The sequence below is a fragment of the Sinocyclocheilus anshuiensis genome, unplaced genomic scaffold, assembly GCF_001515605.1.
Source record: "Sinocyclocheilus anshuiensis isolate Anshui unplaced genomic scaffold, SAMN03320099.WGS_v1.1 scaffold916, whole genome shotgun sequence".
Lineage (NCBI taxonomy): Eukaryota > Metazoa > Chordata > Actinopteri > Cypriniformes > Cyprinidae > Sinocyclocheilus > Sinocyclocheilus anshuiensis.
Window position 1 is genome coordinate 1,234,448 of NW_015548264.1, and position 13,901 is coordinate 1,248,348.

Below are 13,901 nucleotides of genomic sequence, written 5' to 3' on the forward strand. Positions count from 1 at the left end.
TATATATATATTGTTTTCATATATGTTCATATATATAACACATTTTCATGTGTAAAAGGTTATCCTATTTCATCCAGTATGTAAATCTTAGTGATTTTTACAACCATAAGCTGTGCAAAGTTGTGGCATCTTGGAAAACTCATAGATTTTTTCTGTGACCATAGATATATAATACATAAATCCTCATTAGCAGCTGTTTCTGTGGGCCGCTATACATAAGCTTATTGGAATGGCCAAAGCCGGTCCTTAGCATATCTTAGCAGATGATATTGCTGAACTAACACAAGATGAATGCGCAAACATGACATAAAAAAGTTACCATAGGTTAAAAACCGGTAATATTAAGTTTTGCTGTGATTTTTACTGTGAGTGACAACGGGTTGACGCATCGACGTGTCTGGAGAGGTTGAATGTGGATTCTACATATATAAATCTAATGGTGATATGGACTTGTGTATTCTCATTGAATTAGAATTAGAATCTCTGTGGATTCTGATTGGCTGACGGTGTTTTTATCATTTATAAGCTGTTTTAAAAAGAGGAGAGCCAAGTCAAAAGGAATTTTTGTGGCGACCAACATTATGCCTGTCAACTGAGCTTAAATATTGATTTTGGATTAGTCTTCTAAGTATGTCTAGCATATTTCAAGCTCACATATACTCTTTTTTTTTTTTGCCCTTTGTTCCTTCCTACGTGATCAGAAGGTGATTCTTCCAATGTTATGATTCTCATAAGAGCCATTATATGAGTTGTAATAGAAAGAACATTTCAATTGATTCTCAACAGACCAAATCTTTCTGATGTACCCGCTCCATTGCCCAGAGGCAGATATAAATGGAACATACCTGTTCGTACCCAGACTGCACCTGCTTAACTCAAGTTACCAGATGTCTGGAAAATTCACGGGCACGAAATGACTCCGTTTCCATGGTTACCGCCATTTAATTTGCCTGCTTCATTTTTGGCATTCCACATAGTGTTTTTGTTATTGTTGTATTTCCTCCATGAAAGGTGACCTGACAGGGCAAATTCACGTGGCTCCCATGGGCAATCATGGTGGGCCGAGCTGCTATGTGATGTGGAACAGGACAAATAATCACCCGACCAGCTGTTTATTTTCACCTGTCCTCTCTGGCCACCATACCAGCTTCCTCTGGACCACGGCGGGAAGCACGGCTGATCGATCAGCGCCCCCTGTAGAGGTTAATTGGCGTAATGTGTAAATGATCCTGCATGTGTGTGCATGATTGCATGCACATTGCCATCATTCTTCTTTACCAAGACAGAATTTATAGACAAGCCTCAGAATCCTGCAATTCTCCAAACCTTTTCAACCTTGAAAACCAAAGATTGCTTTTTGAGAGATTCAAGCTCAATGGATGAATGCACTTCCAGGTGGCTGTTGCACAAGGCTTTATGTATTTGGTAAGTAGACATCAACATTCCAGTTGCATGACCTGACTTTTACCAAACCAACATCTGACGATTCGTCTCATTATGGTGGAGATGGTAAACATCTGCACCCATTCTATCAACTCAAATATGTGAATGCTTGGAATCTTTTCAGAAAGCATCATTCATTTTGCTCAGGAGAGCAACAAGCAACTTTGCCTGCCAGTGCACATGGAGCGAGACCCACCACAGTGTAGTCACCCCGCAATTGTACAGGAGCCGCAAGGCCGGCCCGTAAAACTTGGCCCACTTTATTTTTACAATCCTCCCTTATAGGTTCAGAAAACCCGTGGAACAAATGATGCAATAACTGTTAACTAATTGAAAGAAAGATTAAGTGTATACGTATGCACTACTGTTCAAAAAGTGTGAGGTCGGTTAAATTTATCAAAAGTGACAGAAAAGACGTTTACAATGTTACAAAGATTTCTATTTCAAATAAATGCTGTTCTTTTGAACCATGTATTCATCACGATTTACACAAAAGTGTTAAGCTGGCCACTGCTTCCAACTAAGAAAACTTTCTTGAGCACCAAACCAGCATATACAGGTGCATCTCAATAAATTAGAATGTCATGGAAAAGTTCATTTATTTCAGTAATTCAACTCAAATTGTGAAACTCGTGTATTAAATAAATTCAATGCACACAGACTGAAGTAGTTTAAGTCTTAAGTCTAAGGTTCTTTTAATTGTGATGATTTTGGCTCACATTTAACAAAAACCCACCAATTCACTATCTCAATAAATTAACTTTTCCATGACATTCTAATTTATTGAGATGCACCTGTATTAGAATAATTTCTAAAGGATCATGTGACAATGAAGGCTGTAGTAATTCAGCTTTGCTATCACAGGAAAAAAAATTTTTTTTACAAATATATTAGAACAGAAAACAGTTATTTTAAATTGTAATAATACTTCACAATATTACTGTTTTTTATTTTTTTTTTATCAAACAAATGCAGCATTGGTAAGCATAAGAGACTAATTTCAACATTAAAAACTTTTGAATTATAGCATATTTAATTTACTCTCTAAACCTTGGCCCTTTCCAATAAATAGTGACTTTGTCTGGAGTTTTCTTTCATATTTTGAAGACTTGAGGAAAAAGGTGAAACTTGTCATTATTTAGCCCATGCCATTCTGCTTTCAAGCTTCAAAAACAACTCAAAAGCACCATTAAGATATCATAAAAGTACACCATATGACTATATTTCATCTCCTCTACAGCCATTAGATGGTTTTGGGTGAGGAAAAGGCCAAAATTTAAGATTAAATTATGCACTGATAAGTTATGCACTGATAATCACCTTCAGTGAGATGCTAACTCAACAGCCATTGAGTGAGTTGAACTGAAGAACCAAATCCATTCAGTTTGCGAATGTCTCAGTTTTGTAAACTGGATTATCCAATTTACTGAAAAGAGCCCATTCAAATGAATGAATTTGTTCTTATGAACACGCCAAGGGCATATTTTCAATGAATCATATGGACCATTTTTACGCTTTTATGGTCATCTTGTGTCCTTTTTGGAGCTCGACAGACTTAAGGCCTGTTCACACCAAGGACAATAACTATAAAGATAACGATAAAGATATAGTTCTAAAAACATTCTCAATATTAAAGAATAGCAGAGTCCACACCACAGCAATAACGATAAAGGCACAGAGAAACAATATCGTTGGAATCACTTTCAGGACAATTTTTTTTTTTCCAGCTGATGAACGATAATAACACTGGCACCCAATCAGAATCAATCCTGCTGTAACGAGCACGAAAATTTAAAGCAGCAGATGCACTTAAAATAAACAGACGATATCGTCCGCTGGTGTGGACGCTAATATAGTTGTCTTTATAGTTATCGTTCTTGGTGTGAACAGGCCTTTTTCGAGGATATTTGTGTTCCACAGAAGAAAGTTAGTTAAACAGGATTGGAACAACATGAGGGTGAGTTAATAATGACAGAACTGTTGCATTACCAATTCAAAACGAACACTTCATCTTCACAGGCTCCATGAAAGCACATTTTATTTCTGTAATGAAGTCACATGAAAAATTAAGACTTTTTGGCTTTGTTTATGACATCACAAGCAGCTTATGTGCATTGTTATACGTAAGTATGAAAACTTTAAGCATAAACTTAAAGACTGTCTACCCATATCTAAATATATATCTATATATTTTAATTTTACATAGCATGAATAGGATACATACACAAGTACTTGTTGGAGAAGCTACTACATAAGTGTGAGTTTACTAAATCAGATGAACCATGAGCACAAGCCAAACGCAGCAATTACATTCCTAAGAAAAGCCAGATCCGCACCCGGAAGTTCTCGGATCGTACACTTCTCCCAGTGATTCAGCACCACATCTGAAGCTAAACCGCGCAAACATCACAGACGCTCACCACAAGCATGTGACTCACTCCCCTCTTGGTTGACGCAGGACAGGAGCTCGATGAAGGGTGACTGTGGGAGATTTTATATCAAAGGCGTTAGTGTGGTAAAATAAGACACTGTGACTGTACTACAAAAACAAGTCTCGCTCTGAGAAAGCAGGAGTGCAGCTTGGGAGTGTCCCGATGAGGATCGGAAGAGGAGGATAAAAGCTTTGTTCCGGAGAAGGCGATGTTGAAACGGAGGGGCCATTGACCCAAAATTTGGAGGCTTAAACCACATAGTTGGTTTCAGAGGGCTGACTGGATTCAGGCACTTCCTTTGTGTCCTTCGCTGCCACGGGCTGTGACTTGTGCTTGGAGCCAGAGACCTGCTGGCTGTTGGAGATTTCTCCACGAAATCCTGGAGGAAGAGAGCCATTAAAAATGTGTCGCACAGTGCAGAACAACATTTATGATTGAGAGCCAAGCCGTATTTGCTGGGGGTTTTAGTTCAAATGGTGCAAACTGTGGTTGTTTGATATAAAATAGTTAAATACTACTTAACTGTCTAGGAAAAGTATGAAAAGGTACTAGTTAAAAATAGTTTATTTTGCTCAACCATTTCAGCAGGTAACCGGCATTATGATAACAGCGTGTGGCGATACCATATTAAATAATAAAATATTGCAATAATGATCAAGAATACAAATAAGAAACTGTGAATGTATACAAAACAAGTATTTTTGCCAGGGTTTTAGTTCAAATGGTGCAAACTGTGGTTAATTTGATAAAGACTGTTCAATACGACTTACGGAGAAGGAAAAATAGTCAATTAAAAATAGTTAAATTTGCTTAACTTGTGGTTGAATGTCACTATAAATGCATGAGGGTAAGATATATAACTGGCCTTACAAAAACACTGTGTCGTGATATAAAATAATTAAATATTAAAATAATTAATAAAAATGAATATTTAATATAGACAATGACTTCTGCATGGCATCTGGGTTATTATAATTGTATTTTTTAAGTATAATATTTATTTTGTTTTTAATTTGCCTTTTCAATTACGTTTAGTTTTTGTTTACACAAAGTTTTCTATCTTTTGTCAACATTTTCTAGTTTCAGCTTATTTAATTTTGTTTTAGTGTTTTTAGGGGGGCAAAAGTCAATGCATAATGGTATCATTTAAAAATGTTTGCATTTCTAAAGATTGACTAGTGTTATCACTATCTAGTGGCATTTACATGTTTAATGCAGGTGGGTTGTACAGGTTTTATAAAGTACCATTAATTAATTTAAAAAACTGTTTTTATTAGTTCGTTCTGGGGTCATGAAAATGTATTTTAGTTTAGTTTTCCCCAGAAATCATTCTAACATTTTCCCAGTGTTTCCCAGTAATCTTTAGTTTTTATTTATGTTTTAAGTTAACAAAGCTGTTTTCATTTAGTTTAAGTTGTTTTCAATTGCATAGCACTCCAAGGTACTACCATGAATATCATTTGTCCAAAAACCTATGGTATTATTATGGTAATATGTCTAAATATCCATGGTAATACCCTGGCATTACAGCGGATTTCTTGCTCTAATCCATTTCCAGGTGGCAATTAGTATCTTGGCCTTGGGAAAAAGGATGTTGTCTCACTCTTATTGCAGTGACGTCCATGCCAGCCGTCCCTGCACTGGCACCTGTTGGGCTCCACACAGGTCCCGTGTGCTCCACAGCTGGGCTCGCAGACAGCTGCACACACGTATACACATACACATTCAGCCATACACAGAGACGCAGTGTTTAGTCTTAGAAATGTATCCTGTGCTGTTCAGCAAGCCTGCAGCCCGAGCGGAAATTTTAAGGTGCAATCAAGCACCGACGGTTCATTTTTCAAAGTGTTTATTGTGCGCGAGCAAAGCGCATACAGCGATGCTGCGGTGGAACATGTGTTTTTGATCAAATATGTCCACAGTTCTTCTGCCAAGTGGAGATAATCTCACCTTTGGAGCACAGATCGCCATGGTAGCCTTTGCTGCACTTGCATTTGTTCCTGCCCGTGCATTTGCCTCCATTTCTGCACAGCTGTCGACATTTACCTGCAGACAACAATCGCAAATGCAATCCCAAAATGCAAAAACAATGTTTTTTCTTGCTAACTGGCGTTTCAAAATAAGTTATCTTAACTTATACTATTAGTAACTTGTATTATTATGACAAGATCATCTTGAACAATAGCTCTTGTTTATTATTAATTAATTTCCCTATTCAGTTTTAATGGAAGTAGGGGAATTACATTGCAAAAAAATAAAAATACACACACACTTATTATTATTATAATTATTATATTTTTACAATTATTTATTTTTGCAACTGGGTTTTACACAGTATCAACTTTATTTAATTATTTTTAAAATCTAATAAAATAAAATGTATTCATATAAAATATAACATTTCAATTTTAACATTATTTCTTTATTTATTGGGGTTTACAATATAAAGCTTACTTTATTTTCTTTTTTTAATGCAATTTTACTAGTCAAGCTACAGTAACTGATCTTGCTTTAGGGATGTTTATATGTTTATACTGAATATAAGACAAAAATATTATGAACATCATTCTGAACAGAAATCTAATACATGACATATATTAAACATTATATATTAATATTATATTGCATGTTATATTTATATAAATATATTTATAGAACATATACAATGTACATTTTTCAATGTACACAAACGTTTTACATTACATTTACATTTAATGTCCTTATTTGCCATTGGGGTTTTATGCCGCATCAAGCTTATGTTATTATTTTTGCCTTTGGGGGTTTAAGCAATTTTTCTTGTCAAACTACAGTAATTGATCTTGCTTTAGTAAACTAAATGAAACATAAAAAAGGAAATTCAATGCTTTTGAAAAACAAAAGCAGGGGCACACAGGCAGACAGACCCATTCCAAACACTCTCGGATCCTCTTACACCAGCATATTTGATCAAGATCAACTGAATTTCAGCGGCTTCTTTGTTCCTTGACAAATCAGCGAAATCCATGCCCATGAAACCAGACAAAGAGGGGGACGTCTTTACATAACATGACCTCAACGGGACTCCGAGCATTTATGTCACAGCCCGTTTTGGCAGAGAACACGATACTGCAATGGATCAGAAAGCAACAACTGGCTTAATGCTATTAAAATGTTACAGAGATGTTACTTCAGTATTTTCTCTTTCCTCCCTTTTCAGACCAAGCGCCTCTGAATACTTCAATACTTCCTGCCTTTGAACAGGAAAGGATGAAATTCGGGGTCAAAGAGGAGTTGTTTAAACATCACCGAAATAGATACAGACCTTTAAAGCAAAGGAAGTACGTATATATAGTTGTTATCACCCTCAAAGCAAGCCTCAGTGAGCAAGTCCTAAATGGCTTTTATCGCAATACTTGCACTTAATTTTAAAAAAGGAAGTAAAACGTTTTCTGTGAATGGCCAGAGATAAAACGCCACACTGCTTGAGTGCATGTGAGCTCATGAGGTTGTTATTAGTGATTAGGGTGACAACACAACTGCATTACATCCTGTGTTTGCCCATGTAGGTGCCGGCCCATTTAACACTAATGTGAGAACACACTTCACTTAGGAAGTTTACTTGGAGAACTGCTCTGAGGACAATTTGTGAAAGTGAGCCTATTACTGCCAAAGAACAACAACACGGCTTTCTCTTTGAAAGATGATGATGATAAAGTAACAGCCAGTTAATACTCTACGTTAGAAGTTAATAGAGCTGTTTAGTTAGTAGTCCTAAAACTTGGAAGTTGGCATTTTATGAGTCATAGGCTCAGGAATTTAATTTTTTTTTTGTTTTGTTTTTTTTGAGTTACGTGCGAAATAAAATGTTGTATTCTATTTGAATATATTTTAAATTGTAATTTATTTCTGTGATGGCAAAGCTAAATTTTCCGCAGCCGTTACTCCTGTTTCTTTAGTGTCACATGATCCTTTAGAAATCATTCTAATATGTTGGTGCTCAGGAAACATTTCTTATTATTATCAATGTTGAAAATAGTTGTGCTGCTTAATATTTTTGTGGAAACCATGATATATGTTTCTCGGGATTCTTTGATGAATAGGAAGGCGAAAAGAACAGCATTTACTTGAAAGAGAAATCTTTTGTTATATTGTCACTTTTGATCAATTTATCGCATTCTTTTTGAATAAAACCATTCATTTTGAATGGTACTTTTGAACATAAAGACTACCATTGTTTTTGTGGTTCCTCAAACATATAAAACAATGCCCTTTTAGTAGTGGCAGTTCTTATTTAACATTTTTTCCCCCTATACTGCAAAAAATGCTTTTCTTAATATGTAACAATTCTTAAATCAAGAAGGATTTTCTAGACAAGTAAAAATTATTGTCTTGTTTTCAGAAAAAAACTGTCAAAATTAAGTGAGTTTTTACTTGAAACAAGCAAAATAATCTGCCAATGGGGTAAGCAAAATAATCTGATTTCAAACAGAAAACAAGATTATTTTGCTTGTTTCAAGCAAAAGCTCACTTAATTTTGACGTTTTTTTCTGAAGAAAAGACAATAATTTTTACTTGTCTAAAAAATCCTTCTTGATTTAAGAATTTTTAGATATTTTGGCTGGAAACAAGACAAAAATCTAAGTAAGAAAAGCATTTTTTTGCAGTGAAAACCCATTAGAATTTTTTTTTTCATTGCAAATTGGTTTGTTTAGTTTAGATCGCTTTTAATGTGTTCTGTTATTGTGGTCTGACTGTAGTTCTTTCACAGTGTACACATAGCTGAACTCACTGAGCTCACAGCGGCTCCCTTCAAAGCCGACGGCACAGATGCATTTGCCAGGATGGAAACATGTCCCTCCATTCAAACAGGTGGTGCTGCAGTTAGCTGTTAATGTAGAAAAAACAACGCAAATCAATGAACACATCACAAACTACAAAGATAAATGACGCACACACAATTTGTGCTTTTATTTATTTAAGTAACGGTTTTGTAGATCATGTTTCATGGCTTTGACCTTTTGGTCTAAATCATTTAGAAACAGCTGTAAAAAAAAAAAAAAGTAGAGTATTTTCTGTCTTGTTATTGATTAATTAGTCAAGATAATGTATTTAAAACCCTCATGTTTATTTTTGTGTACTATATGTATTGATTTATAGCATGTTTTAGTCAAGTTCAAGTGTACTAATTTATGGTTTAATGAATGGTTGAACACATATATAGCACAATAACAGCATGTTTGATACGACATAACAGGTAGGAAACTAACCTCTCTCACAGCTGGGTCCAAAGTAGCCTGGAGGACATATACACACACCTGGGCTCATACACAGGCCACCATTCAGACATCTTGGGGAACAGAGGGCTAATAAAGAGAAGAAGAAATGTAACTTATATCTAATATACCATAATATATACTTTATTTGTAGCAGCTCATCCCACATGATTCAAATATTCTTAATGCAAAATACAAATGAATGTTTCCAGGGACAAACTGAAAATAAGGTAACAATATTCTAGTTTTAAGTTACAAATATACATATTAAACTTCACACAGCTATTGTTGTTGAAGAATGGAAGGATATTTTGGACACAAATCTTTGTGGTTTTGGCAGCGACGCAGGCGAAAACAAATCAGCCAAAAGCTGTATTGGAGAAAAGGTGTTTTGTGGAAGCGGTTTAGGTACAAACACAGCTACAATGAGGATACTGAAAACATTTTCAGCGTCTAATGGAAGCCTTTTTTGGTAAACCGCTCTTTAAAGTTGTAAATAGATGAAAAACACATGTTTGTGCCTCCCAACCTGCTGGGTAATTCACATTGTTTCAGACAAGAAACCTTCTAGAATACATGCGTGCTCGATTCCTTCATCTAAACTAGTACATAGCGGGCTTAACCACGCTTTGTAATTTGCACAAGGCATTTTGGGAAGTGATGCCCTGAGGTTGAGTATAATCATCATCATAATAAATTATATGCAGTCGTTTGTTTCCAAAGCAGGCTTGTCTTTCTGAGAAAAGAGTTACTTCTAACTCTATACTTCTCTTTTTTTTTTTTTATGAACCTATCTGGCTTTTTTAGTGGAGACTTTATGACAAGGTTCTACATGCTCACATCTGTTGTTAATGGGTTTGTGTGGTTGCAGGTACGATTTGAGACCTTTATAGGACACTTCAGAGATCTAGTAAGACCAAAACTATTGATAAAAAACTCTAATAGTTAATTGAATACAAATATTATATTTAAATTATATTTCATTATGTAATATATAATACAGTATTTTATTTAATATAAATAATTTGTTTCAATTTTTATTTGAATGTTTATTTTATTTTTATATTATTTAATTTTAATATATTTCATTTACATTGCATTTGAAGTAAACTGCATTGTGGGCAACTTGCAACATACTAATTTGTACATCAGTAACTTTGTTTTTATTTGTCTTTATGATGGGCTTATATAAATGTGGTTACCTTTCTCACAGTGAATGCCGTAAAACCCATCCTGACACTCGCAGACCTGCCTTTCATTGCAGTAGCCTCCATTGCGGCAACCACCAGGGCACTTTGCTTCAGAAAAAGGAGACATAAATGGTGAGAACATTTCCTTTCTTTTTTTAATCTTCACCAAACACTTCCTAACTTACTCCCTTCCTATTCCACTTCAAGGACATCAAAAAGAGCAGTGAATTCAGTAACAGTACTTCCTTCAAAAGAACTGACACCAGCATATAAGGAGAGAAAAAAACAGCTTTGAGGTGAAACCACAATGTCAACAACTCTGCCAAATGCAATGTGGCCCCGTATACTGTTGCAGATGTGTTTCAATGTAATTCACAACTGTCTCTAAAGACTATGTTGTTTAGTGTACTTGACATTCTGTCATCATTTACTCACCCTCATGTCTTTGGATACCCATTTGACTTTCTTTTCTCTGTGAAAAACAAAAGGAGAAGTTTAGCAGAATGTCTATGCTGCTCTTTTCCATACCATGAAAGTGAATGGGACTGAGGCTGTCAAGATATATTTTCAGTGAAAACCGTTTTAAATTTGGGTCTGTTCTTCATTTAAAGCTTCAAAATGCTTGGAAAGTAGTGCTGGCAAGTCATATGGATCACTTTTATTGCTCTTAGTCCCCATTCATTCTCATTATATGGAAAAGAGCAGCTTGGACATCCTGTTAAATGTCGCTTTTTGTGTTTTTGTCAAGTTTGGAATGACAAAGCTGGGTAGATAATGTCAGAATGTTAATTATTGTTTAAACTAACCTTTTTTTAAGGTTAACTCGATGCGGTTTCATTTATATCATGTTTATGAAACACGAAACTGTTGTTTAACGTTCTTAAAAATGGTCCTCAAAAAGAGGATAAACTTGAAGGTGTTAAGCTATATCAACTACATCAACATAATTTTGTCCTGTGGGTGAAATTCAAGCAGCCAGACTTTGAAAAAAAACAAGTTTTGAGTACTAGTCATTAAGGCACCCTCAGCTGTCACTAGGAAACACTTTGCTTCCTCCCTGCGGGGTGGCTTCAGACAGATGGACCATTTGATCTGTGAAGTCTACACGCCGAATGGAGAGGGGTGGAGAAGGGTGTGTAGGGGAATGCAACACCGTGAGGTTAGTGTTGTGTGAGAGAAGGGAGGGGGGATCAGAGAAAAACATAACACGCTCATTCTAAAGGGCTGCAGCTGGCAGGATTCACATGACCTCATGAGCCAGCGATGGCTTTGTGGGTTAGGTTGAGAGTCACCCATACCATGATGATCTCTGCTTCTCTCTCTCTTACCATCTACTCTTAAAGAAGAGCGAGAGGGAGAGGAGACAAAACATGCTCTAAATAAGAGCTCTTTAATAGCTTGATTGTTTCTTCTAGAGCAAAAGAAGACTTTTAGCGAAGTCTCCTGGTTTTTCTCTTGAGAAAAAAAAAAATGACAACAACAAAAAAACAGTAATTTCACATATACTACTGTTCAAGTTTGGGGTCAGTAAGATTTTTTAATGTTTTGAAAGAAGTCTCTTATGCTCACCAAAGCTGCATTTATTTGATCAAAAACACAGTAAACAACAATACTGTGAAATATACTTATTATTATTCGATATTAATTAATGTAATTTATTCCTGTGATGGCAAAGCTGAGTTTTCAGCAATCATTTCTCCAGACTTCAGTGTCACGTGATCCTTCAGAAGTCCTTCTAATATGCTGATTTCTATCAATGTTGAAAAAATGTTTGTAGAAACTGTGAGACTTTTTTGAAGAATAGAAAGTTCAAAATAACAGCATTTAGTTGAAATAGAATAGTCTTTACTGTCACTTGTTGCCAATGTTATGCATTCTAGCTGAATAAAATATTAATATTCTTTAAAAAAAAACTTTACTGACCTAAACTTTTGAATAGTGGTGTATATACATATTTAGAGCTTCAGATCTCAAAAATGTTTCACATTTACATAAAACCAGACATTCGCCATATCTTACCATATACAGAATACTATATTTATCTTATAGCACTATTCTCATATTATATGTCAAATGTCTCATTTGTGTCAGTTTATATTTTATTTTAGGAGACGAACAACTGAGATGAATCTGAGCTGAATGTTCTTGAAAACTCTTCTGAGCAATAAAATTGCTTCTGGGCTTTCATCAGCAGAGTTTCTATGCCTGATGCAGTATTTTACATTTCCATAACGTTTTCTATAAACCACACACTCATTTTGTGCATGTAAGGTTGGACTACAAATTTGGAAAATGTACCTCTCTGACATGTTTTGAAGAAGATAGCGTTGTGTGGCGTCCTCAGGATGATGTTTCCTCCAGCATCCATCACCAGGATGGTCACCTCAAATGCTGCCACACCATCCTGGTCACCTCTGCATGGGAAGCCCACCTGGACCACTGAGTACACAAAAGCCCTTATTGATTACCTAACCTTAAGCATCGATGTGCCACATGTTACATGGGCTATAATAATCATCTCATAGATGTGATTTTAAGAATCTAGATAGATAATTATGTGAATATATCAATACACTTCATGCATATTCCAGTACTCCACCAGTTTATTATCAAAGCGTTTGTTAAAAGGATGGTTCTCCCAAAAATGAAATTCTGTCATTATTTCCTCACCCTCAAGTTGTTCCAAACCTGTGTGAGTTTATTTCTTCTGTTGAACACAAAAAAGGAGATATTTTGAAGAATGTTGGTAACAAAACAGTTGACAGTAGCCATTGGCTTCCATAGTATGGAAAAAAATACCATGGAAGTCAATGGCTACCGTCAGCTGTTTGGTTACCAACATTCTTCAAAATATCTTCTTTTATGTTCAACAGAAGAAAGAAACACACAGGTTTGGAAAAAGTGCAGGGTGAGTAAATGACAGAATTGTCCTTTTTGGGTGAACTATCCCTTTAAGAGGGAAGATTAAAGCCACAACAATAGTAAAATAAATAAATTAAATAAAAGCACACCAGAGGCTTTGTGTGGCACTGATCCTAAGAGAGGAACGTTGACGGTAGGGTCATCCATAATGTCTTGATCCAATGAACGCAGAGTCTGAAACTCATAAAAGTACTCTGCCTGAATATAAAAAAAAAAGATAAACAGAGGTTAACTTTGTTTTAAACTTCAAAGAAGTAGTGTAGATTTGCATAAAGAGGGGCGTTTGGAACAATAGCACAAAAAAGGTTGCATGTGGTTCATGACAGGAGCACATATACATCTCTAAAGAGTAAAAAGAGTGTTTCCGGGTATCCTTAAGTTTGCAAGGCAATCAATTTCCTCCGAAAGAAGCGCAACCTTTTGAGAATTACACACTTGTGATGGTGAGGCCAAACACACGCTACAAAAAAAAAACTGTCCCAAAAGGAGATGAAAGCGAGGGAGATGGTTCTTTTTTTTCCGGTCTCTAAATTTCGGAGTGTAAAAGCTGGGCAGCGTTTGATGAAGGCAAAAGTACACAAGCTGTGTGGAGAGCTTAGCTAATCCTACAGCTGAATGGTAATAACCAACACAGATAACTCTCGCCGCCAGCCTTTTATGCC

General features: G+C 35.7%; 1 protein-coding gene across 1 annotated transcript; it reads right to left on the minus strand.

Moving 5' to 3' along the window:
• Positions 1–3,483: 3,483 nt before the first annotated feature.
• Positions 3,484–13,435, minus strand: LOC107655595 (wnt inhibitory factor 1-like). The gene is made up of 8 exons (XM_016443140.1): positions 13,329–13,435; positions 12,616–12,756; positions 10,330–10,425; positions 9,122–9,217; positions 8,644–8,739; positions 5,826–5,921; positions 5,479–5,574; positions 3,484–4,254 (listed from the first exon to the last, which is right to left on the minus strand). The coding sequence occupies exons 1-8, from the start codon at positions 13,384–13,386 to the stop codon at positions 4,124–4,126; spliced, it is 810 nt and encodes a 269-aa protein (XP_016298626.1). The 5' UTR covers positions 13,387–13,435; the 3' UTR covers positions 3,484–4,123.
• Between the last annotated feature and the right edge of the window lie 466 nt (positions 13,436–13,901).

Coding starts and splice junctions, on each gene's coding strand:
- LOC107655595 (XM_016443140.1), bottom strand. CDS start 13,386: ATGGATGACCCTACCGTCAACGTTCCTCTCTTAGGATCAGTGCCACAC. Junction 9,218..10,329: donor CGGCATTCACTGTGAGAAAG/GTAACCACATTT, acceptor TCTCTTTATTAG/CCCTCTGTTCCCCAAGATGT. Junction 4,255..5,478: donor TGGACGTCACTGCAATAAGA/GTGAGACAACAT, acceptor CTCTTCCTCCAG/GATTTCGTGGAGAAATCTCC.